At 39.3% G+C, this 26,052-nt stretch overlaps 1 protein-coding gene across 23 annotated transcripts in view; it reads left to right on the forward strand.

Moving 5' to 3' along the window:
* Positions 1–24,809, forward strand: part of SRRM1 (serine and arginine repetitive matrix 1) — a 29,983-nt gene extending 5,174 nt beyond the window's left edge. For 2 of the 23 annotated variants that reach the window (XM_026517022.4, XM_048221729.2), the window contains 15 exons: positions 221–391; positions 1,321–1,448; positions 2,729–2,932; positions 3,409–3,603; positions 4,101–4,220; positions 6,073–6,347; positions 11,064–11,144; positions 11,672–11,758; positions 13,349–13,493; positions 13,890–13,931; positions 17,601–17,714; positions 19,862–20,326; positions 20,909–21,104; positions 23,041–23,250; positions 23,770–24,809. In XM_026517022.4, the coding sequence (XP_026372807.1) occupies positions 221–391; positions 1,321–1,448; positions 2,729–2,932; positions 3,409–3,603; positions 4,101–4,220; positions 6,073–6,347; positions 11,064–11,144; positions 11,672–11,758; positions 13,349–13,493; positions 13,890–13,931; positions 17,601–17,714; positions 19,862–20,326; positions 20,909–21,104; positions 23,041–23,250; positions 23,770–23,874 (2,538 nt within the window). In that variant the 3' untranslated portion in view covers positions 23,875–24,809. Of the gene's footprint in view, positions 1–220; positions 392–1,320; positions 1,449–2,728; positions 2,933–3,408; positions 3,604–4,100; positions 4,221–6,072; positions 6,348–11,063; positions 11,145–11,671; positions 11,759–13,348; positions 13,494–13,889; positions 13,932–17,600; positions 17,715–19,861; positions 20,334–20,908; positions 21,105–23,040; positions 23,251–23,769 lie in introns of those variants that run through there. The other 21 variants (XM_044390405.3, XM_048221724.2, XM_044390404.3 and 18 more) reach the window with 21 other exon arrangements.
* The last annotated feature ends 1,243 nt before the right edge of the window (positions 24,810–26,052 follow it).

Here is a 26,052-nt window from a genome sequence, read left to right on the forward strand (position 1 = left end):
CTGATGCTTTTGGTAGAGTGAGAGAGAATTTGGTAATCTGTGCTAGAGATTATATTGCTGAGAAACCGTTAGGGAATACTATTTTTTTAAGTAGTAAAGAATATATATGTATTTAAGCCCCTATGGTAGACTTAAAAAATACTAATTTAATGAGTTTTAGGTTGGTTGGTTGGCTTGTTTTGAAGTAACCTGTTTCTCTTCCTGTCATGTCTTTTTGCAGAATCCAGACTCCAAAATGATGCAAATCAACCTGACTGGGTTTTTGAATGGAAAAAATGCTAGAGAATTTATGGGAGAACTGTGGCCCCTGCTCTTAAGTGCACAAGAAAACATCGCTGGAATCCCTTCTGCTTTTCTAGAACTGAAGAAAGAAGAAATAAAACAGAGACAAGTAATAGCCTTTTCTCATTTGTGTAGTGTTGATTTGAGAGTGTAGTATCCAGACTTAGCAGACACTTTAAATTTTACATGACCTAGAGCTAGGATCAGCATGTTGGGTGTTTTGTTGTTGTTGTTGTTGTTTTGCTGTAGTATAATCAAACATTCGGCTTTGTTCTCCACTCCTTCCCCCCAACCCCAATCCCAACCCAAACATTGAGGTTAAAATGTCGTTTTCCAGGGCACCTGGGAGGCTCAGTTGGTTGAGCGTCCCAACTCTTGGTTTTGGCTCAGTTCGTGATTCCAGGGTCATGGGATATAGCCCCTAGGGACTCCATTCCCCACGGGGTGTCTGCTTCTCTCCCTTACCATCTCCCTCTGCGCTTTCCCCTCCTCGTGCACACACGCACTCTCTCTAAAATAAAGTCTTTTAATAAAGTGTCATTTTTCCGGAGTCCAGTAATTTGGTAGATAAATTTTTTTTTTAAGATTTTATGTATTTGTTGGAGAGAGAGAGAGAGCTTGCGCATGCACAGGCAGAGGGAGAAGCAGGCTCTGCGCTGAGCAAGGAGCCAGATGTGGGACTCAATCCCAGGAGTCTGGGATCTTGACGTGAGCTGAAGGCAGACACTTAACTGAGCCACCCAGGCACCCAAAATATTTTTTTAAATATGTGCATATTTCTAGTTTAGAAGAAAATTTGAACTTTAATAACGTAAAAGGTAAGCACAGGTTCTTCACATCGGTAGTGTATGTTAAATCACAGAAGGGTAAGATGAATGTGAAAATGATTTTAAGTAAACTTGAGACTAATCTTGTTGAAAAGCAGAGGCCGATGAAATGATTTATAGCATCGGTATTTATTAGAGGTGCAAAGTCTTCAGTTTGTTTGTTGATCTCAAATGTCCAGCTGTATTTACTTTGAAAACTTGATCTTTGCAGATTGAACAAGAAAAGTTGGCATCTATGAAAAAGCAAGATGAAGACAAGGATAAGAGGGATAAGGAAGAAAAAGAAAGCAGCAGAGAAAAAAGGGAGAGGTCTCGAAGCCCAAGAAGGTACAACACAATGTATGCATGCCTAGTGTTTCGCAAGTACTTTAGAGGGTAAAATATCCTGTGGGTAGAAAGTTGCACAGTTAAAAAGGAAGCTAACGGCACTATTCAGAGAAATTTCTTCCATCATCTACAATTTTCATGGTGGACTAAGTCTTGTCTCTGGCCTAAAATATTTGTTTTGTTTGAGACAGATCATTTGACTATAATAATTGTCTCTAAAGTCTTGGTGAATTATACAATTCTTAATTCCTAAATCAAAATCGAGACTTGGCCTTCTCTATTGCATTTGTTTAAATATGGCATTAAATTATTTTAATCTGCTCCAACTCTTTTCTGTCCTTTTTATTAGAAATCTGTGCCCATTAGCCATTCATATACTTACCTAATTCCCTGTTCTGCTTTTCTTAGATTGTTGTCTTGAACCCAAAACAGATCATTTATTTGTTTTCTTCTTCTTTCCAATGAGACTATGGTTAGGTTCCCATTTTTAAACCTACGACTCAGCTTCTACTGTATTTGTGGTGAAAGGTGAGAATTCTACTAGGCTTTTCATTTTTAGAGTTCTGCTAATTTTTTCATGAATCTGTTGGACTTAGTAAAGGGAGGAGAAAATTTGTTCATTTTAATTAGTATATTTGGTATGAAAACCTCCTTATCAGGGAAGCGTACTGTTTCTAGAGTTAAGCACATCACAGTGATAACTACTTAGCTGTTGATGAACCAGATCGGCTGTTTTACTTCAAGTTAGGGAAACCATTATTGTAAAGGAAAGGGGGCTTCTCCTTTTTCAAAAAGGCTGTGTAGGTTTGACATATTTCTCTTCTCTTCCAAAGAGCATATTACTTCAATTCCCCTAGTCATTTTTCTGGAATATCTAGACTACCTGACAGACTCTGTGGTGGGATCTGTCTGCATCTAAACTGTTTCGTTGGGCTTGAGTTATTATTACGGAATATCTCTTTACTTTCAAGCGTTCTCTTCCTCTGAAAAGTTGGTCTTTGGTGTCCTCGTCTCTGGGAATGATTAAGAATCTAAATCTAGAGTCCTAGGTCAATGCTTTCCTCTTAAAACTGGTATACCGGAGAATATTGTTACCCTTTGTTTGCTTGCCTTTCTGGTTTTCTTTTGGCCCTTCCCCTGTTAAGTAAATATGACAGGATACCTTATTTTCACAAGGAATTTCTCAGGTATAAACAGCAGTGGTGTAATTAAAAAGATTCTCACTTTGCCCTTTGACCCTCTCTCCCAATCCACATGATTCAAAAACCTGAAAAAAATTACTTTTATCCTAGACGCAAATCCAGATCTCCTTCCCCTAGAAGACGATCTTCCCCTGTCAGGAGAGAGAGAAAGCGCAGTCATTCTCGATCTCCCCGTCACAGAACCAAGAGCCGGAGTCCTTCCCCTGCTCCAGAAAAGAAGGAAAAAACTCCAGAGCTCCCAGAACCATCAGTGAAAGTAAAAGAACCTTCAGTACAAGAGGCCACTTCTACTAGGCAAGTATATAAAAATTCATTTATAAATATCACAGCTTTAGGCTAGTATTAACTGACTAATAGAATAACTCTGAGTTACAAATACAAAATTACTTGGTTATTCCCCCCCCCTTTTTTTTAATCATAAAATCAGCTTGTTGAAAAGATTCCAATTCTGCAGGAGAGTTTAAGTAAAAGGCCCTAAAGGTGACCACTGCTATCGGTTGGTTGTACTGTTTCAGATATTTTATATATTGTAAATTGTTTTTTTCCCAGTGCTGTGGACAACTTTGTATTCTTAAGAATGTATGTGGTTAGAATTGCTAGTTAACTACTTTTAACTTTCACTAATGTGTATATATCTTTTTGGAGCTAAGGGGAAGTCTTCATGGATTTTGAAAACACTTTAAAAAGAAAAATAACTTTATTACATCATTGTATTGTGAGTTAGGAGTCTGAGCTGCAGAAGGGAAAAAATAAGCTTTTTGTTTCTACAGTGACATCCTGAAAGTTCCCAAACCCGAACCTGTACCAGAGCCTAAAGAACCTTCTCCGGAGAAAAATTCCAAAAAAGAAAAGGAGAAGGAGAAGACCCGACCAAGATCTCGGTCACGTTCCAAATCAAGATCCCGGACACGGTCTCGCTCTCCTTCTCATACTCGACCTAGACGGCGTCATAGATCCCGGTCAAGGTGAGCCGTGGCTTCAGGACCGATCTAGACCTTGAGTTTTACAGGCTACTTACTTTTTTTTTTAAAGATTGTATTTATTTATTTGACAGAGAAGTGAGAGAGGGAATACAAGCAAGGGGAGTGTGAGAGGGAGAAGCAGGCTTCCTGCCGAGCAGGGAGCCCGATGCGGGGCTCGATCCCCAGGACCCCGGCATCATGACCTGAGCCGAAGGCAGATGCTTAACGGCTGAGCCACCCAGCATGCCCCTATATGCTACTTTCTGGGTAGAATTAGATAAATAATTTCAGAGCAGTAGAAAGCATTTAGTACAAATGCTATTCTTTGGACCTACAGAGAGAATTTGAGGACATTTTTGTGCACCATAAAAATCTCTACATAAATGGAAAATTGTATGCCTTGAAGTTCATTTTTAAAATATAGCTGTTGAGAAAGCTGTGTCAAGGAATTCATTCCTTGCTCTTGTTTATTCAGGCCCTAATTCTGTTTGTTATGGCAGATCGTACTCACCTAGAAGGAGGCCAAGTCCGAGAAGGCGGCCATCTCCTCGAAGAAGAACCCCGCCAAGACGAATGCCGCCTCCACCCAGGCATAGAAGGAGTAGATCTCCAGTGAGACGGTAAGGGCTTTCTTTTTTTCTTGTTCTTTTTCCTTTCCTTTCCTTTTTTTCTCTTTCTTTTCTTTTTTCTTCTTTAATCTGGAAGTGTCAGTACATGAAAGTGCACCACATTTCTTCAGGTTAATATTTGAATTAGTTTGTTCCCCTGGAATAAAGAGCTCGTGAGTGATTCTAGGTGATGCCTTCTAAAGAGCCTCTCGTTTGAGGTTTAATTTGCAACGAAACGCAATGCTAGTGCCTTGGGGCGGGGGGAGGACAGATTGACCATTTTACTGGTACTTCGTGTTAACTTACCCTTTTAGAACCCGAGATCTCCTAGGAATAAGGGAATTTGCCACCCTCCCTCTTCCTTTGGTTTTTAATTATCACTGGCTTCCGAAAAGCAGATGACCACAGCCAGTAAGCTACTTTTACCAATATTAAAATAACCTATTTGCAATTATATTTTTGTTTTAAATGTTTTTTTCTCATTACAGAAGTGACTGTTTATAAAATTTCAAGCAAATAACAAAGGGAAAGTTACCCGTAGTCCCATCCCATGGATATAGCCATTTTTAGCAGTTTGATGTCTAGGTGTTTTTGAAGAGATTAGACATAAGAGTAACCCTATCGGTACCAATGTTCTTTTCTTAAAAATCATTTTAAAATTGGCATGAGGTAAACCGTTTGGATGTATCCCTTTTAACAAAAAGATGTTGCTAAATCTGCCCAAAGTAGAGGCCTGGTGCACTGGTAGCAGAGTTTTGCGCCTTCTTTACTTCTTGAAAGGAGATGTGATGATGTGCTTCAGATTATCCTTAGCACAGAATTTTCTGTTCTGAGTCTTTTAAGATTTTTGTAGGGATATGAATCTACTTGGATAGAGAGAGGGGAGATAATAAGCTCCGTGATTTTTCTTTCTGCAGTCAGGTTTTTCTGAGTCCCGTATTTTTTCAAAAGAAAATGTGTGGGGAGAGGGTTGTGATATAATGAACCATTTTTATGATTACCGCTAAAAACGATAGACTTGGTGTTACTACTGACAAATGAGACGAATGGTGTAAATGGTCAGTAGATTTAGGCATCACACTTTTCTAAAATTGGTTATTTTTTTTTAGGAGAAAAGTAATGCTGGTGCTTTCTAGTACAAGATTAGTGGAAACAGCTATTTCTTATATTGGAGTTTTGCAAATAGCGTGTTTTAATTGTGCTTACTGAGCCATTTAGCAGTCAAAATATTTTGCAGATTGTGTAAGATTCCCTTTCAGCCAGTTTTTATCTCACACTTAAGGTAGGGTTTCTTTTTTTCAGGTTCTCAGGAATTCTTCCGCCAAAGGTGAATTCTGCAGGTACACATAATTGCAACAGAACTTACCACAAATTTTGCCGCAGAATTCGAGAGGCCCCTGCTTCTAAGTTTATGTAGCTAAATGAATTCCTAACCCTGCTGCACATCTTTTTTTTTTTTTTAAATGCGACCTAAAGGTTGTTTGACGTTGTGCTATTAAGTGGAAAATACTTTGCCACCCAAATTTTGTACGCAAACTCCAAACAGTGATGATTTTCCTAAGGAAGAAAGAGACTGGTTAGTTACCATATTATAGCACTCATCGTGACATATTGTGTAACTGGAAAGACAACTCAAACAGAAGCACTTATCAGAATAAGTTATTCACATTTAGTGTCAGAACTAGCTGTTTCCTGTCCTAGGTTGTGGTTTTGTTTCCCATTTTTTTAAGACTTATTTATGTGCTTAGCTACATAAACTCAAAAGTTGGATAAAAATAGCTGTATTTTTGTGTAAACTGTACATACCTGTAAGGTCGTTCTTGGCAAGTATGCAGTTAATGAATGCGAATACTTCATTCCACAGAAGAAGGCGTTCATCAGCCTCCTTGTCTGGAAGTAGCTCATCATCCTCTTCGTCTCGTTCCCGGTCACCGCCAAAGAAGCCGCCTAAGAGGACATCCAGCCCCCCTCGAAAAACTCGTAGGTTATCTCCTTCAGCAAGTCCTCCCAGGCGAAGGCACAGGCCATCACCTCCAGCAACTCCACCGCCAAAAACTCGTCATTCCCCAACACCCCAGCAGTCAAACCGTACAAGAAAAAGTCGTGTTTCTGTCTCTCCAGGGAGAACTTCAGGTAAAGGTAAAAATCAGACGCATAAAAAACAGTTTGTTCATTCTTCATTTGGCTACAAAGTGCCCAGTCAGTTGTTGCTGCCCCTCCCCCTTCAAAGCGTGGAGTAGCTGGGTAAAATGTGTGCGTGTGATATTGTTTGTAAATTTGCTTGTCACCTTTTCTTTCCTGCTTTAAGTTCTTGGCGTTTGTTGAAATAGAGTAGAGTTCACGGGTAAATGTGTTTTGTTTTTAGCAGTTGCCCTCTGGCATCGAGTAGGTAGAGAAATGCAATACCAGCCGGGGGCTGAGTTGGGGTAACTTACCAAAGTTTGCCTTGTCTTGATAAGGGATCATTTTATTACTATGAGACCAGTTAACTTTTTTCCCCCTGAAGATTTTTTTGTTTGATATCTTATTTGAGGACTTCATATTCTGTTTTAATTTTTTCTTGGCCACATTGTGCTGCCTAGGGAAGAACATGGTGTCTTCTTAAAAGCTGATTTGTTTTTTAATTTAGGCTCTAGGCAGGGTTCTTCTGAGTGTCGTCCTTGGTTTATTCTGCAGATTGATCTGAGGAATTTATGATCTGTGATCCTGCCAGGCAAGTAGACTGCTGTATTAGCCTGAGTGAAGCTTGTGGTGTATCGGGGTCTGTTCTTTAGCATAAACACACAAGGAGAAAAGCAGTAGGATCGCCTTGGGCCTCTGGTGTTTGGGGCTGAGATGATAGCCTGAAGGGTGAGTAGTGGGGGAGGGGAAATCCTAAAAGCTGCTATAGTAACTGATTTTTGAGAAGCAGTCTGTAGGTTGATCTATACTGGGCTTGCTCTGATCACATCTAAATTTTCAGGTTAGAAAAAGAAAATGGGGATGATCAAAGTTTGGACTATTGAGGTATAGACAAGCCATCAGAGTGACGGGGAAACTGGCAGCTAATGCTAATCTGTAAAGAATAATATGTAAATTATTTTAATTTGGTGACTGTATAATTAAATATGTGGTCATTTTTGTTGCATTCGCTCTTTACACCTAGACAGACAGCTGGATTAGAATAGACTCATTTGGGTCTTCCCAGGTTCAGACTTAATTTAAGTATGGGAGTGGGCCTTAGGGTCACTTATTTTTGTAACCTCATGTTCCATACTACGTTTTGTTCAAGATTAGGACAGTTTCAGTAGTTTCCAGCCACCGTGTCCAAATCTGATGCCCATTGTCCTAACCAATTTTTTCTTTTTCTGTGAAGTGTTTGTATTTCTGAATTTTTTTTTTTCATCTGGAGCCAGAAAGCTCTCTAGTGAAAAAATATGAAAGTTCCCACCTGTTACTTTGCAAAAAACACATCAAGTTAGGATTTTTCTATTTACATTATAGCCAAGAGTAATAAAAGTATCTGAACGGGAGGGCTGAATCTTTGTTAAAATGGGTTGCTAAGAATTAACTTTTTTCAGAGTCTACTGAGGCACCAACCTCTTGCGTTTTGATACATTCTCAAGGGGAGTGGGCCACTGCTTTCCAAAAAAAAAAAAAAAAAAAAAAGTCAGTGGATATGCACATAGGAGAGAAATAAGTCATGGTGGAAGACAAAGAAGTAGTTATATTCCCATGGATTCTGGGACAGGTCTTCCATGTCCAAACAAAACATAGCCAAAGAGACACACTGGGCAATATAGTCAGAGACTGCCTTGTGTTTACTGAAGCTGAATTTGGCTCTGACTGCTTGGAAATAACATTTTACAGTAAAATGATCCCGGTCCTGTGTGGTGAAATTTCAGAGGTAGAACAGACTTTAGAGATTGTCATCAAGAAACCAGTCCTTAGGTTAAGTGATTTGTTCAAGGTCAGGCAGTCAGGACTAAAATTTGGGTTTTCATTTCCCAGTAGAAAAATGTATACTTTGCCCAACTTTCCTGCCCCAGAATGCTTGTTTTGATGGCTAGAGGTGGGAGATGCAGGGCAGGGTCAAGTTCTTCAGTTTCTGTACCTGGTGGTAGGATTTCAGAGATTTCTTTTTACAGTACACCACAGCTAATAAGATCAGTGACACCATTGAAGTGTAATAGACTTAATTTGTATATTTCATGTGGTAGTTACCAGGCAGGACTTTTAATATTGGGCAAATGGTATAGGAAGGATGCAGGGAAAGTATTTGGGGGAATTTAGAGGTAAATAATTTTGGACTGTACATTCTCATCTGAAAGGATCTTCAGGAAGCATTTTGTAATCAGTGGCCTGTTAATTAAATTGGCATTATCTTAGTACATAAAGTATTGCTTTGAAATCAGTGGGATATTTAATGAAGTATATTTACAGAGAGTTTAAACCTATTGTAATTTTAGGATGGGGTCTGTTTAACCCTATAAATTGTATTCTGTAGACAATGATTATTTCACCAGTTCTGGTAACCGTGACTTATCTTTACAAGTGATCGTTTGGACAAGTCTGGGAGATTAATAATTAATAGGACTGCTGAAGTAAATTTAAAATTCTGGTTTTTCATTTGACTTAGAAGATTTCTGACTTTATGCTAGAATGATTTTGTCCCTTGAATACTAAAAATAAAACATTAACACAATAAACTATAAAATCCAGATAATATTCAGATGAAACATTAACTGTTAATACTACGATTCAATCAATCATCATAAACCAGCATAGGGGTATATAAATAGATACTCGTTCTAGTGGTGTGGATATTTTGACAGGAAGCCATTCGTGAGAGATTGGATCAAGATAAAATTGAAAATACATATTTCTGTGGGAAAAAATATGTATGTTCTAGTTCAGTTGTGTTTATTCAGTTGGCATTTGTCAACTGTCTTGCAAACACAGCCACATTTTTAATGTGTCTTAGAGGAAAATGCATTCTGACATTTAGGCGTCTTCCAAACATGTTTTGGAACCCAGTTCTCTTAGGTGATAACTTGACCATTTGGGGTTTATAGATAACTGGATGCCTCTAATAACTTTTCAAGAATTAAACATTAACTGACACTTTAGAGAAGACTGACCAGAAAAATAGCCTCAAATCCTTAAAAGTATAAAAGTAATTGTATTTTATTTCTTTGAATTTGTTAAAGTACAAGTTTTAAATGCATTTTTGCTGCCATATTTCATGATAACTAATTAGGTTTTAACCGTTTTTTAACCAAATCCAGTGCTTTGTCAAAAACACTTTCTTATTAGGTAGAATCTAATAAAATGCAGGTTATTCAGAAAGTATCATGGTTTAAAAAAATAAAAAGGGCACCTGGTGGCTCAGTCAGTTAAGCATCCGACTCTTTGATTTTGGCTCAGGTCATGATCTCAGGGTCGTGAGATCAAGCCCTGTATTGGGCTCCGTGCTCAGCAGGGAGTCTGCTTGTGATTCTCTCTCTCTCTGCCTCTCCCCTCCCTCCTTGCTTGATCTCACGTATGCTCTCTTAAATCTTAAAAAAAAAAATCTTTAAAAAAATATTGTAAATTCTTCAGTTTGACTACTTTAGCAAAGATGAGATTTCTGTTTTAGATCGCTAGCTGTGTAAGTTACTGCCCCTTAGAATAAGCCTTTACAGATTCTGAGTATGAGCGTGTTAAAAGAAATGTATCTACATTCTGGGTCAACATCCCATGGTAATTGTTTTAATCAAACAAAACATAAATAAGGATCCTCAGGGGATCATACTGTCTTCAAATTTAGTTCTTAGCAGCATGGTCTCAGATGATGTTTCAGGTTAATCTGTGGTAAGATCGATGGTTCTATTTGTATATACTTTTCATTTTAGTTGAAGCACTGGATAGATACTATAAATAGAGCTGGTTAATTGGTGGAAATTAAAGGCTGTGCTCTAGAAATAGAGTCTTGGGTTCCGATCCTAATTCACTTTAATTATTTATGTGACTTTAGTTGACGTTAATAACTTCTTTTTAAGCCTCAGATTTCCCCTCCTGTAAAATGGGAGGTAATACTAGCAACAGTACTTATTAGCGCTGCTTAATAATACAGCAGGCATACAAAAGACAGTTGCCATAATTTCCCACGCAACTTGGAAAAGAGACGTTGACTAATTCATAAGGTGCTCACAGCTCTCCTACTACCTTAGGTATATTTCAGCGCTGCTGCCCCCCCCCCCTTTAAGCTAGCAAAGAATCCTTCAGCCTTAGTATTTATTTTTCCTGTTGTGAGGGTTTACTTTGTTCTGCGTAGTTTAAACCTCTCATGTTACTATGAAGGTTGTATTGGTACATAAAGAATCTTTAGTCTCTTGGTGGCTAACTCATTCCTCTTCTCCGGAACAAATCTCTTTCTGTGAAGATTTCATCAGATCTTATTTCTTAACCATTTTATCAGTTTTTAACTTTTCTGAACCCAGGTATACTTGAGTGTTTGGAAGCTGTCGTGCTGATGAGGCCTCTCTAGTTGCGTGTGTGTATTTTTAGGTTATGGGGTAGCGCCCAGAGGTTTACTGAATTGAATGTTACACGTATCTCCTACACAGAGCTTCTGCTGCGAAACAGCGACTCAGTTTCTCTTAACTGGCATTTCTTTTGAGAGAATATTCAGATTCAAAAATCATTATAGAGCTTTTCAAGTCTCTTCACCAAACATTTAATTTATTATGAAAGTATTGATTTATTATTTAATTATCAAATTCTTTATAAGAATAGTCACACCTGTTGTACCATTAAGACTGTCCTGTGTGGCTTTGTTTGTTGTTGTCTTGTTTTGCTTTCCCATGTATGTATTTTTTTTCTTACTCTTTTTAGTGACAAAACATAAAGGTACTGAGAAAAGAGAGTCCCCTTCACCAGCACCTAAGCCTAGAAAAGTAGAGTTATCTGAATCGGGTAAGTTTTTGTGGGTTGGTTTTTTTCTGTGTGTGTGTTAAACTGAACTAGATTTTTTGCACATTTCGTTATCCCCTCTGGTTAAAAGTTTAATTATAGGATATGACTTAAGAGCTACGGCTCTGAAGTGAGACCAACCTGCTTTGAATCCCCAGCTTCACTACTTAACTGCTTTTTGTTTAATTACTTAATTTATCTGACCCTCACTTCTTTCCTCTGAAATGCAGATAACAGTACCATCCTGTAGGTTTTTGATGATTAACTGAAATAATGCCTATAAAGTCCTTAGCACGTAGCTTGACCTATAGTAAATAAATTTTGATTACATTTGGTGGACAGAGTATAAAGTCAGCATTTAAATTGGTATTTTAAAGCTCTTTTTTTTTTTGTAAGAAAAAAAATCTACATATATAGTATTGCTTGACCCAGTGAGATAGAAGTTAAAGAGACCATTTTCCAATTCAAGTATGTTATATGTTCTGTATGCGTAACTAAAGGAACACTTTCTAAATGCATCCATCTTTCAGAAGAAGATAAAGGTGGCAAAATGGCTGCGGCAGATTCTGTGCAGCAGAGACGTCAGTACAGACGACAGAACCAGCAGTCCTCATCTGGTACGGATATGGATTCAACTGTTTTCTGTGTATCCCCATGAAAAATACTTGAAATACAAATCTCCATCCTGTAGTGAGTGCACTTAGGAGAAATATGTGCCTATGCAGAAATCTGTTCAAGGGGAGGAAGTATTACTTCTGGTTTTTGGTTTTAAGTCCTTTCTTAAAACTTATTTTTCTTTTAAATTGTTATAAACAGTAGATCTTTGCAGTACAATAGTAAAACAGACAGGGGTATAAAATTTGGAAAAGTGTAATTCTTTCCCCAATCCCTAGTCTTACTCCCAAAAGCTTATCTTCAGAAAATTTCTGTGCTGTGTATAAGGATCTGTGGTTTAAAAAGGCATTAACAGAAAACACCAAAAAACCTGCATAAGCCCAAACTTTATGTTGCCTCCCTTTTTAACTTACTGTATCTAGATATCCTTCCCTGTTCTTGGATCTAATTTTTTAAATAGCCAAAACCTTTTACTGTAATAATTAATGTACTATAATTTATCAAGCCAGTCACGTACTTGGACGTTTAGGTTGTTTCTAGGTTTTGTGTACTTTACATTTGTAAAATAATAAATAATATTTATTATTTAGTTAATAATAAGTAGTTTTATTAGCTTCGTGGGTATTTGTGACCAAGTCTAAGTGTGCTGCCTTTGCTTTTCATTTACAAAATAGAGACCAAAGCACCCCACAGCTGCAGTAAGTCCGTTAAAAGCCCACAGAGCTTTCGCAGCTCTTTAAACATGAAGTTAATCATAGGAAACCTTAAAAATGCATATAGGTCTTGGGTGTTTTTGATACTTGGGACTTTGTTTTCTTTTCTTTTTTTTTTTTTTTTTTAAGAGAGGTGGAGAGAGAGAGAGAGAGCATGGGGAAGGGGGAGAGGGAGAGAGAGTTTTTAGTAGGCTCCATTCCCAGTGCAGAGCCCGACACAGGGCTCAGTCTCAAGACCCTGAGTGACTTGAGCCGAAATCAAGAGTCGGACACTTAAGTGACTAAGCCACACAGGTGCCCCGGGACTTTGTTTTAAATTTAAGTTTTGATATTTGGGAACAATTATTAGTTATTTTAAATTAAGGAAACCATGTGCAAACGATTGACGTTCTTGTTTTTGCAGTCGCAGACGTTGGCTACCAGGTCTATAGGGAAAGGCCTGTCACATACATTTTTTTTGTTTGTGTGATAAATGCTAGGGATGTGGAAAGAAGTTATTCAGACCCTAATAGGACTTTCAGTAGTTTTACAAGTGCTTAGAGTAACAAGCATCAGGTACTTGGCTTGAGATGCTTTGGGGGTTAGTTATTTGGAAAATCACTGGATTCTTAAGGGACAGTTGTATCCTATGGAGTGTGCCATGGGGATGATTTATATAACTTAATTATATAATAATGATGTGTATTTATGCTTGGCTTTTAAGTCATTGACCATATATGGGTAATAACCTTTGTTTAGAACTGATGGCTTGTATACATGCTTGCATAAGTGGGCTTAACTTGCTAATTTGGACACTCCCATCTGCTTAGATTCAGAAAATATGGGCAGACTCTTTTAAGCACAGATGTAATGTAATTTTTGTTTATTGTGTAATTATAGATTCTGGCTCCTCTTCTTCCTCAGAAGATGAGCGACCCAAGAGGTCCCACGTGAAGAATGGTGAGGTAGGCAGGCGGCGGAGACATTCCCCTTCCCGGAGTGCCTCTCCATCACCTCGAAAGCGCCAGAAAGAGACTTCCCCTCGGTAATGTCTTTCTTTCAGTAGCCGTCACTGGTGTTCTGTGGTTGTGATGAAACTTCTAACTTAAGGGGTGGGCTACAGGCTTATTTTAGAAATAATTCCTGCATTTCAAGGACTCACAGAAGGAGATGGTCAGATTTGGGGGGGTTGGGGACATTTTCTTTGCTTTATTTGGTGGTTATCACTATTAGTGAGATCTTGGTGAGCTTTGTACCACCATGTCCTATGTATGCATGACTAGACAAGTGAAACCGTAGCATTAACTTCTGAATATCTTTGAATATTTTTAAAAAGTACATATTAAAAAAAATACATTGCCATTAGTGATACTTAACTCCATTGAAGTAAATAATTTGGTGAATGGAATTCTTGACCTTTGTTTTTCTCCACTGCTCTCAGGATGCAAATGGGAAAGCGATGGCAATCGCCAGTGACTAAAAGGTTGGTTAGCCGCTAATTTGTACATGTGGCTACATGTCAGAGTTTAGTGACATGAGCTGCTATTTCGGTAACCTGCTCCCATCCCTGTGCATACAGTGGGGATGGCTGTGGAGAAGGTCCCTAGTTGTTTTAGTTGGTTATATTTCTTTGCATATCAAATTAATGATAAACTTGTACACAGTGTTCATTTTAGAGTACCATTTGAGCTTAAATTTTTGTGCATTTGTAGTACCTGGATATTTTCCAAGAGCTAGGATAATTATAGCTCCTTAGAATTAGTGGGGAGGACCTTTGTGGTTGCTTTCAGGAAAGCAAGCAAAACTTGGGAAAGACTTTAAAAAGATTAAAGATGAACATGAGGGCTCTGGCCCTGTTCAGGGTCCTCTGCAGTAGGCAGGTCGGTTGCTTATCCCCATTGAGCCTTTTTGATCAGGTGTCTGTGACTATAAAACTAACGTTTTAGAGCTTAATCATAAATAGAAATCTCTTAATTCAGGCCTATCTCATAAATGAGAAAACAGGCCCAGAAGTACTAAAATGAATTTCTTCAGGGTATAAAGTGACAAAGCCTGATGTTAGACCTGTGCTGTTGACATTATACCATTATACTGTCTTCATTAGTCTTCTGCTTTTGGCAGTGGGGGGTCTTAGCTGCTGCTAAATTTCTGAGTATCCTTTCTGAAATTACCATATTGTCCTCTTTATAGCTCACTTTTTGAAGCTGTGTTGTTTTAGGTAGTCACTAATTAGTAAGAATTCTCTCGGAAAGATTCTTTGGAACTAGTCAGCAGTGTTCGTGATGGAGCGAAGTTGCGTATTTGTGTTGTGGAATATTTGGCAATAAAAAATAAAAACCTTTAAAAAAGATGAATTCAGATGCCAAGGTATTCTGTTCCCAACTATAATTATCCCTGACTTCTGTGAAATTGCTAGTATAGCAGCTAAAAAGTTGCTTTACAAAATCAGGTTAGTGGTAAGATTTCTTCCCCCTCACAGACACCCCTCCCCCCCATTATGGAACTACTTTCTTACTGGAAAGTGATTTATCAACACTGATGTTCACTACCCTACTCCAGGATGTTTTTGTTTATCCTCTTTAAAAAGGCCTCCGGTTTTAATGATTCTGGAAATTGCTATCAGATGTGTAGGATTTAGAGACAGAAAGAATTATTTGGAACCATGCCTCAGTATTTATTATATTTTTGAAAGGGGACATACAGCCTGGTTTGGAGTATTTCATAAGTAAACTTTAAACTTCGAAAAAATAATATTTTCCGTGCTTTGAAACGCTTATCTTTGGGATCGAATGCTCCTTAAAGGATAAAAGGTATATTGATCATAGTGTAAAAAGGAAGTTATCACACACACACAAAAATAAAAAGGTAGTTGTCACATCTACGGCTTCTTGTCTTCGTTACCAACAGGGCTAGTGAAGTGGTTGTTCTGAGACATTGCTGCAGAGATAGCAAGCTGGTTCCTTCTGATAAATAACTTGCCTTTCGACATACTAGAGGGCTGCGTCACACTGAGGCCTACTGAAACTGGTTCTCACACAATTTGGTGGGGGAACTTCACTGCCCAACAATTTCTACGCAGTTGAAGGCTTAGCTTGGCATTATTCAGAGTAACTAGAAAATGCCTAGTTTGTTATTAGATTAAGCAGATGAAATATATTAAGCATTTAGAATTTTGAATAATACAGCGAACAAACTTGACCTCTTAGAAATATATTGAACCTGGGCTTTATGTCACATTTTTTTTAAGCACATATGGAAAAATTGAAATAGATTGATCTCGAAGTAGTTTTTTGTTTTGACCCTTGAAACGTGTGCCCTCTCAGCTCAGGTAGACATTCTGTAGCCTTCAGATCATGGAGCCATGTGGAGTCAAGACTCCAGTTTTAAGTGATTATCAAATTTTTCTAGCAGTTCCTTAAGTTAATACAAGTTTAGTTACGGTTTTACTTACTCTTTCTGGTTATTTTCGCATATAGGAACAGGACATTGAAGGTCACCACTGAACGGGACCTTTTGGCTACTCTCAGCCTTTCGTTTTACCAGGGAAGATGAGGCACAACATGAATACCTGAGGTCATTAGTTTATCATAATAGGTTCTAACCTGAATCCAATTTTTTAGTGAGAATTTCTGATTAGATTTTACAGACTATTTTTAAAAAGAAGCCACATCATCAATAGTAATAGCCACTTCCTGCGATTGTATTTATTGATAACATTGGGAGTTCTGCCTTGCATCACTTCATCCTCTTAGTTTGCACCTATAAACTTTCTTTTTTCTCCTTTATAAGTCAAAACGCAAATGTCTTTTCCTATTTGAAATCTTGAATCAATACTGTGGTTATCCTGTCTCTCTGGGTCCTGTAATTCTCCGATTAACCCTGCTAGTAAAATGGCTTCTTCTTTACTGTATTTTCTTATAGTTAGTAGTTCCTGTCTACATTTCGTTTCATCCAGAGCTTATCTGTCTTCAGAGATTGCCTCTTGTAGTTTATTTTAGATCTGTTCCAAGTGAAGTCTTAGTTCCCACAAAGCATAAACAAATTGGAATTGAAAATTAAATAAAATAAGTACTAAATTTAATAATGAATTTCAGAATTTGTTCTATTAGTAACAGAGCTCTCCTTAGTTTTAAAGGGGGAATCAAGACTAATAAACTTTAGAAAATATTTCCAGATTCATAGGAGGCCTCAATCCTATGCTGGTCAAGAAATTGAAAGCTTTAAATAGTATGGATACGCTGTATATGCAAACTTAGCCAAAAGGTGGTAAATTGTCTTGGAGTATGTTTTAATATATCTTTTCGGAGACTGCTATGAGTTAGTCCAGTTGATATAATTGTATTTTTCATGTGTGTATTTTTCATTTGTGTTGGTTAAGTGTGTAACAGAGCTCAGAATTAGGGTTTTATATGATTATCTATATTTCAACCATGTTGCTCCCAGTGATAGCTTTAGTGCTCAACTTTTAATCCTTTGTTTTTGGGATAGTGTTTTTAGTTAGTAGTAAGCAACTCCTGAATAGTGGAAATAGCTTTTTAAAAATGGAGAATTTAGAACAGTGACACCCAGATTTGGGGCCTTAAGCCACTAGTGGCTATTAAAATTTTAAATTTCTGAATTAGAACATGGAAATTTTTCCATGTTAAATTTAAAATCAAAAATTAAAAAATTAAAAAAAAATTCCTAACAAGGAATCAGAATCACCTGAGAGCCTTTTCAGCACACACCAGCTAGACCATAGTCCGGACCTGGTGAACGAACTCGATAGGCTTCCTAGGTAATTGTGATATGCATCCCAATTGAAAAACAATGTTGTAAGGCAGTGTTTTCAAAATTTTTTCAGCCCGTGTCGTGTTAATTTCTGTATCATGACCGAGACTGCATATTTATATACTGAAACAAAAATTTTACAAAACAAAATTCACCATTCCCACAAGTAATATACTCTGATTTTCTAAAAATGCTGCTTCTCAGCCAGAATCTGGACTGATGGTCTTGACAGGTGGTTTGAAAAACATTGCACTGAGGAATAGTTGGTTGCACTCTGGGTTAATGATGATTTGAAACTATGTCATCTGGATCACTTAATTATAAATGTTAACTCCAAATCACCTGTTTTTTTGTTTTTTGGGGGTTTTTTTTGGTGATTTAGTGGTAGTAGACGGAGGAGGAGTCCCTCCCCACCACCCACCAGAAGGCGACGTTCTCCTTCTCCTGCCCCTCCTCCTCGTAGGCGCAGGTCTCCCACGCCGCCACCACGACGAAGGTATTTTATTAGATACGCTAGTTAGAGCTAATTGAAGCAACTTTATGATCAGAATATCTTACCAGAGTGGCATTGCTCAGCCAGTTGCAGTACACCACATATTATGTGATTCTGTTAATATGAAAAGTCCAGAACACCCAGATCTATAGAGATAAAAGTAGATTTGTGGTGCCTAGGGTGGGCTGGGAATGGGGAGTGTTGTAATGGTTATACAACTGAATATACTTTAAACTATTGAAATGTACCCTTTAAAATTTATGGTATGTGAATCGTATGTCAACAAAGATGTTAAAAGGGGAAGTCACTCTACTTAGTGATCATAAAGGGAAAAATACTAACTTTACAGTGAAGAATTCTAGCAGATACCTCCTTAACTAAGGAATCAGTCAACAGTCAGTAGTGCATATTGGCATAGAATTCCCAGATACCTTATCTGGTATCCTTATCAGTTATACAGAACCTCAGTCTGATTTATTAGGAAATATTAAACAAACCCAAATTGAAGGCTATTCTACAAGGTGTAACTAACTAGTACGCTTTAAAAATGGCAGTCATAGGCTCGGTCAGTTGGGTGTCTGTCTTCAGCTCAGGTCATGATCCCATGCTCCTGGGATCGAGCCCCACATTGGGCTCCCTGCTTCTCCCTCTGCCCTCCCCCCACCTTGTGCTTGTGCACGCTCTTTGAAATAAAATCTTACAGATAAATAAAAATGGCAGTCATGGAAGACAAAGGAATAGTCACATGTTGGCAGGAATTAAGGATCCATGATAACTAAATATAATGTAGAATTCTGGTTTTTAGAACCTGGAACAGAAAAGAGACATTAGTGGGAAACCGGGGTTGTGTTTTAGTTAATTCTGCCTTAGAGCTGTGGCTAATTTCATAGTTTCATCACTTTTGTTTATTGAAGCTGTTAGTGGCAGATCTCTACTATTTTTTTTGTTCTATAAATCGAAAGTGATTTCAAAATAAAAGGTAGGGGGAAAGATTTGTAAGGACATTGCTGAAATACAGTACCGAGCAGTATCGAGTGCCTATTATATGCCAGGTTAAGTGCTGTAGGTGCTTTATATACTTAATCTGTAGTCCTTGAGATGACCTTGCTCAGTAGGTGGTATTGTGTCCATTTTTCAGGTGAGGAAATGGAGGTGCACACTACCGTGTTGTCCAAAAAGTAGTCTATTGTAAAGCTGATTCTAGGCTGGAAAATATTTTGAGCTTAAGGTCTGAACATTTCAGGAGCAAATTAGGCAGTTGGAACTGAATGTTGTGTTCAGGTCGAATTTCTAAGAGGCACGTTAAGATTGTATAGGCATTGAGCATTGAGCGGAAGGCCAGCTTGGACTTCCACAGGAATGCGTTCTGCCTAGTAGGTAGACTTCAACTGAAAGGTGGTTTTTTTAAGACGCAAAATCCAAGTCTCAACTTGGCAGGGTGGGATGGGTGTAGAGATATCTTTTAAAACGTGTGGAGGTGAACTCTTACCAAGTCCAAATGCTACTTCAAGAGAACACCACATAGAACTATTTTATTTTATGTTACGTTGTTTTATTTTATTTATTTGAGAGAGAGAGCAGGGGCGGGGGAGGGTGCGTGAGAAGTGAACTCCCTGCTGAGCAGGCATCCCCACAGGGGGCTCGATCCCAGGACCTTGAGATCATGACCTGAGCTGAAGGCAGAACGCTTAACTGACTGAGCCACCCAGGCACTCCCAGGAGAGCTCTTTTAAAGCACAGACTTCCTGAGTTGCCCATGGTAGAGTCCTGCTAACACAGCTACCTAGCTCTCGTACCTAATCATAATGGGTGTTCACAGTTTATGCAAGATTCTCTTCTCAAAAAAACCCATCAAATTGGTTCCATATGGATTATGTTAAATGACTTTTGACAAACTTGAATTCATTCTGGAAACTTTGGATTTCTCCAGTAAGCAAAATGTCCTGTTTTCTGGTCATCTAGGATAAACAAAGCCACTAAGTGATTTCTTCTCCTTTAAATGAGGATGAAGGCATAGCATTTCCAGTTAAAAATGTGCTGTCTTTGCCTGGTGCCTAACTGCAGTATTGCCGTAACTTTTGGTTAGTTTTCTGTGCATTCTGTTGCCTTACTCTTTTGGACCTTTCAGCTTAATGGTGTATTTTTCCTAGGACTCCTTCTCCTCCCCCCCGCCGGCGCTCACCTTCCCCAAGAAGATACTCTCCACCGATACAGAGGAGATACTCTCCTTCTCCGCCTCCAAAGAGAAGAACGGCTTCTCCCCCTCCCCCTCCTAAACGAAGGGCGTCACCATCTCCACCACCAAAGCGGCGGGTCTCCCATTCTCCACCTCCCAAACAAAGAAGCTCCCCGGTCACCAAGAGACGTTCGCCTTCATTATCATCAAAGCATAGGAAAGGGTCTTCCCCGAGCCGGTCTACCCGGGAGCCCCGGTCACCACAACCAAACAAAAGGCATTCGCCCTCACCACGGCCTCGAGCTCCTCAAACCTCCTCAAGTCCTCCACCTGTTCGAAGAGGGGCATCATCATCACCCCAAAGAAGGCAGTCCCCTTCTCCAAGTACTAGGCCCATTAGGAGAGTCTCCAGGACTCCGGAACCCAAAAAGACAAAAAAGTAAAAATATTTTATGCTTTCTTGGTTAGGAACACTAACTTGCATAGTTCTTTATGTTTGGAAGCTTTTTTTCCCCCCTTTACTGAGAAATTGCAGAAAAGAATAAGCTGGGAATACAGGCTTTTAAGACAGCTTAAAGGTGCTATTCACAGATCCGTTTTCTGTTTTCAGAATAGTTCCTTATGGCGTAAACTAAATGCCATGGACTCTATACTTGGTTCTTAGGGGAATCAGGTCTATTGGGGGATGTGCTTCCAAAACTGAATTCTGAAGTAATGCAGAGAACATTTCTTGCATATTCATGTAAGACTGATAAAAGCCATCTTAAGTACAAGGAATTGGCATTATTAATTTCAGATAGGAAGAAGCGTTAACAGAACGCATAGAGGATTATGGGGCTTAAACTGCTCTCCAGGAGACTTAGACGATACAAATTTGATATGTGTGTGTTTGTAGAATCAACTAAGTGGTAAAATATTTAAAGTTTGTGACCTGGTTATATAATGGTGGTAGGTTATTTTCTCTTAGAAAAGACCTTTGCTCTTGGATACTAAGTGTTTTGTTCTTTCTTTCTGTTTCTAGGGCTGCCTCACCAAGCCCTCAGTCTGTAAGGAGGGTCTCATCCTCCCGATCTGTCTCAGGATCTCCTGAGCCAGCAGCTAAAAAACCCCCAGCACCTCAATCTCCTGTCCAGTCCCAGTCCCCCTCTACCAACTGGTCACCAGCGGTACCGGTCAAAAAGGCTAAAAGCCCAACACCAAGCCCATCTCCAGCAAGGGTATGTGTTTGCCCTGTTTTGGACACCCTTTCAAATTGTATGTGGTCACGTGGAAGCAAAGACACGTTTTTGCTTGTTTGTGGCTCAGAGCCGCACTGTTTTCTGTAGTTCAGCTGGCCTCAAGGAAGCATGAAATTCAGGGCTGGTGGCTGCACCACAGTCCATGCTTCATGTCCTAGCCACCCGCTAACTGACACCACGTCCAGTCCTGTTGGATCCTATGATCTGGGTGGGTAAGATTGGCCTCTATAGAAAATCTAGAATAACAGAAAAGAAAAAGTTACCCATGATTCTGTTATCTGGGGGGAAAATAGCTTAATATTTTCTGCTGTTTTCTATAGAGTTTGACACATTTGGGGATACTTGAGATCACAAAATAAAACTTGCAAAATTAGATCATGCGTGTTAGTACGATTCCATTTTTATAAAGGAAAAAAATACCACAAAGCAGGTACCAAATGTTAACAGTGGTTATATGTTAGAAGGGGAAAGGATGAGTAATCTTTATTTTTCTTGATGTGTAGTGCCCTTTTTCCCACAGTAGAAATACATTATTTCTATAATAAATGAACCTTGGCACATGTGAAATACTAGCTGAGGTGGAAAGTATGGTATTGTCCTATATATTATCTCTGGTAAGCTGCATAAATACGAGTAACACTTGTTTTTTAACCTTGTCAAGTTTAAATGTCATTGGGATATTAAAGTATTGGAGTTTAAACTGTATTTTCCCCTCTGTGAGTCATTAATCTGATTTCGAATAGGTTTCTTATTGTATAAAGTCAGTGGTTAGAGGTCCATCTCATCAGTAGGTTTGCCTGAATTACTTAAAAACTAACTGAATGGATTGAGGAATTTTAAGTAACTGCTTAGAAATGTGAAATTTGAAGATTACCAATGGGATTCACTTGCAGAACTTGCCCTTTGCATGATTTTGGTATAAACAGTCGGACCCTTGAACAGCACGGAGCAGGGCCACATAGACGTGGGGGTCTTTGATGAATACAGCACAGCACTGTAAATGTGTTTTCTTCTTCTTATACTTTTCTTAGTAACATTTTCTTTTCTCTAGCTCCCTTTATTGTAAGAATACAGTATAGAATATATGTAACATCCAAAATCTGTGCTCGCTGTTTATGTTACTCATAAAGCTTCTGCTCTACCTGGGCTGTTAGTAGTTAATTTTGGGGAAAGTCAGAAGTTATATGCAGATTTTCAACTGCATGGGGAGTTGGTGCCTCTAAGCCGCATGTCATTCAAGGGTCGGCCGTAAGCATTAAGGAGCAAACACCGTCCATTCTAGAGCTAGGAGAAGTCCTGCAGGGGCTGGAGATGTGGCATTCACACAAGCATGTGTTTAGAATACTAGCTGTGCTTACTGAAAGCCTGCTTCCCGTTAGGCTCGTTTTGTGGGCAGTTTACAGAGAGACACGCTTAATTCTCACAACAGCTTTGTTTTATTTAGGTTGACAGAGGGGCTAAGAAAAAGTCCAGTGATTTGTCTGAGGTCACATGGTGAAACGGGTTCAGGAGCCAGAATTCACCTCGGGCCTCGCTGAGTTCAGAGACATTGCCTTCTTTTGCATGGGCTGCTTTCCTTATGGGGGAGGTGGCTCTGGATCCTGGACACCCAACTGGCAGCTTGTGGTTGGGAAACGTGGCTTCATATGCAGTTAGTTGGGGAAAATCATAAAGAATACATTCCTTCCAGGTCCATTCTGACTCTCCAGACCTGCGAGGAGCATCTTTGCTTGCGGTGTGGTTTTCATCTCAGCATACTTCCCTTGGCACGGATTGCCCTCGGGCCTTTTTCTCCCCCTGAAGCCTTAGGAAATCCTTAGATTTGTCCATTCATTTATTCCCTTGAGAAAATGAATGGTTGATTGGACAGCATTTTAATCTGATTGATTTTATTGTGATTTTTCTGGATTTCTAGAACTCAGACCCAGAAGGAGGTGGAAAGAAAAAGAAGAAAAAGAAGGACAAGAAACACAAAAAGGATAAGAAGCACAAGAAGCACAAAAAACACAAGAAGGAAAAGGCCGTGGCGGCAGCCGCCACAGCAGCTGTCGCCCCCACGGCCCCCACGGCCCCCACGACCACATCAGCACAGGAGGAACCGGAGGCAGAGCCCGAGCCTAAGAAGGTACGTGTGCCTTGCACTGCGCTTCCTGCGGTTCACTGAGTCCTTTGATGTCGAGGAGGAGCTAAAGGTGGTTTTACAGCAGTGGCTGCTCGGCTGTTCGTTAGCTCTCCTGGTCTGTCATCGTCTTGATGATCTGCCAGGAACGGGAATTTGCCAAGACTAAGGAGGAGAATATGAGTGGCTGCCAATAGCTTAATGTAGATTTTTAAAAATAACTTTTTTGAGATATAATTAACCTGCCATTCACCTCTTGAAAGTGTGTGATTCAGGGGTGCCTGGCTGGCTTAGTAGAGCACGCAACTCTTGATCACAAGGTTGTGAGTTCGAGCTCCATGTTGGGTGTAGAGATTACTTAAAGATAAATTTAAAAAAAAAAAAAAAGAGGAAAGAAAGTATGTGATTGAGGGGTTTTTAGTGTATTCATAGAGTTGTGCAGCCGCCGCCATGTGGTTCTGCCCTGCACCCTGCACCTCTTCGCCAGGGTCTCAGGACTCACCAGTGTGACCCCTCTGGTTTTAGGAGACCGAAAGCGAGCCCGAAGACAACCTCGACGACTTAGAAAAGCACCTGCGCGAAAAGGCGCTGAGGTCGATGCGGAAGGCTCAAGTGTCCCCACAGTCTTAGGCGGGAATGTGTGTCACGATGTACATTTTATTTGGTTTGTACGCAATTCAATTTCAAAATTGCTAAAATGTGTTTGAGCTTTAGACTATAACATTTGTTGTAATAATTGCTAGGTTGAAGTTCACCATGTAAAAAAAAGGGCATGGATTTACATTGCAAAAGGTGTCCACAGTGTATTAGTGACATTCTTTCATTGACAGCTGACATCAATTCATTTAGAGTGAAATATTTTAAGCCAAAAAAAAAAATCCCCTTTTTAAAAAAGGGGGTTTCAATATCGTTGGCATTCTTATGGTTTCTTTAAAGGCCTTGGCTATTCCCAGAGGTTTTCCTTTCTTTTTCTTTTTTTTTTTTCTTTATTTTTTCTCATTTGAGTCTTAGCACCCATTTAAGTTATGATGCTTCCAACCTTGTATGGTTTGCAAGCTTGCCCAGAAATAAGACCACTGTTGAACTACCACAAAAGTATACATGAATATTTTAATGCCACAATCTTTCCTGTTGCCTGTGGAGTCTCTGCTGAAATGAATCAGGATTCGAGCTCTAGGACGAGATGGAAAATGAAAGCACGTTGTTTGCCAGGACACTGTGGGTTTATACTGATGTGTAACAAGTTGATTTGGAACACTGGAATTTCATTCTATTCTGTTGTTTTTTTTGTAAAGGCAATTAACTAGTCCCAGGAAGGATCCTTCAGTTATATAAAAGTTTGTTTTATGAAATGTCATGGCTCCATTCATAATTTTGTCTTGTTCTTCCAATTGGTATATACAACTTTCAGAGCTCTCGTATTTGGAAGGCTGGAAGGGCCCAGACTTTGAAATAGTGTCTTGTTTTCACTGTTTTTGTTTTTTTTTTTGTTGTTGTTTTTGTTTTTTAAACTAAAGCTATATAAAGCTTGTGGATTAAACAGAATAAATTTCTAAATTTAAAAACGTTGGCCACTCACTTTTACTTAACCGTGTCAATACTGCAGGAACCCACCTTTTTTTTTTTTTTTTAAATCTTACAGTTAAGCCTATGTTTTTACCCCCTTGGCACCTTTGGCACAGTGAGGGTTGGGCAAGGGAAATAAAAGGTGGTGAAATTCTTCTACCGTCTTTATTTTAATATGAATGTGATCAGTGCTATGAAGGGAGAGTGTACGGTGTGATTGGAACATACGTGGTAGACAGGCCAAAGCCAGCCGGACACTTCAAGCAGAGCGGTACCTGTTTACAGCCCGAGAGGCCGAAGGAACCTGGCACATTCCAGGAAGGGAGGGAAGGAAGGAAGGAGGGCTAAGGAAGGACTGGAGCAGCCTCCGTCTTAGGTTGTGCGTGTTCAGTGACAAGTAAGTCATTTTTGCACTTTAGATTTAGCAGAGCAAAGTGACTTGAGGAAACTTGGAGTTGCTTTGTAGACGGTAAAATGGCAACATAAAGAAGTTAAGCGTAGGGACACCTGGGTGGCTGAGTAGGTTAAGTGACTGCCTTCGACTCGGGTCATGATTGTAAGGCCCTGGGATGTGCTCACACTCGCTCGGATTAAAAAAAAAAAAGTTAAAAGGGAATCTTTGACACCAGGAGTCTAATGAGCTGAGCAGGGTGACGCATGGGCAGTTAATGTGATTATAAATTCTGGCAGTTGAAACCAAAAGAAAATGTCTACACATTTTAAGACCCAGTGGGACGGTTTTTACCTAAGGGACATGGACATAAAGGAGCTGTCTTTTTACAGGTAGGTTTGTAGAGTGATTCGTAAGGAGCAAACGTCAACGAAGCTGCTTCTGTAGGCGAACTGCAGTGGTCTGTGACCGGTACCGCGTCTTACCTGTGTGTCCCAGCGCAAGTCTTCGGCTCTTGCACTGGCTCCCTCGTGATTTATGATTCTGTGATTCAGGGAAAGCACAGAATATCCAGCTTCTTAAAATGGTTGTTGATGACTTACTCCTTCCAATGCGAGCAAACCAGTGGACCTCGCTGGGGTCCTTATACCTATCTAGCCATTCATTCATTCATTCATTCATTCACTCCGTTTGTTCACTCATCCCATTCATTCAATATGCTTTCATTCCTCCACTTGACGAACCGCTCATTAAGGTTAGCAGTAGTCCCTGTTTGCCATTCTGAACGATCAGTTCTTGATCCTTTACCGGTCCTTGGCTGGATTTGGCTCAGTTGTTCACTCCTTTGTTGA

This window comes from Ursus arctos, unplaced genomic scaffold (assembly GCF_023065955.2).
Source record: "Ursus arctos isolate Adak ecotype North America unplaced genomic scaffold, UrsArc2.0 scaffold_32, whole genome shotgun sequence".
NCBI classification, from domain to species: domain Eukaryota; kingdom Metazoa; phylum Chordata; class Mammalia; order Carnivora; family Ursidae; genus Ursus; species Ursus arctos.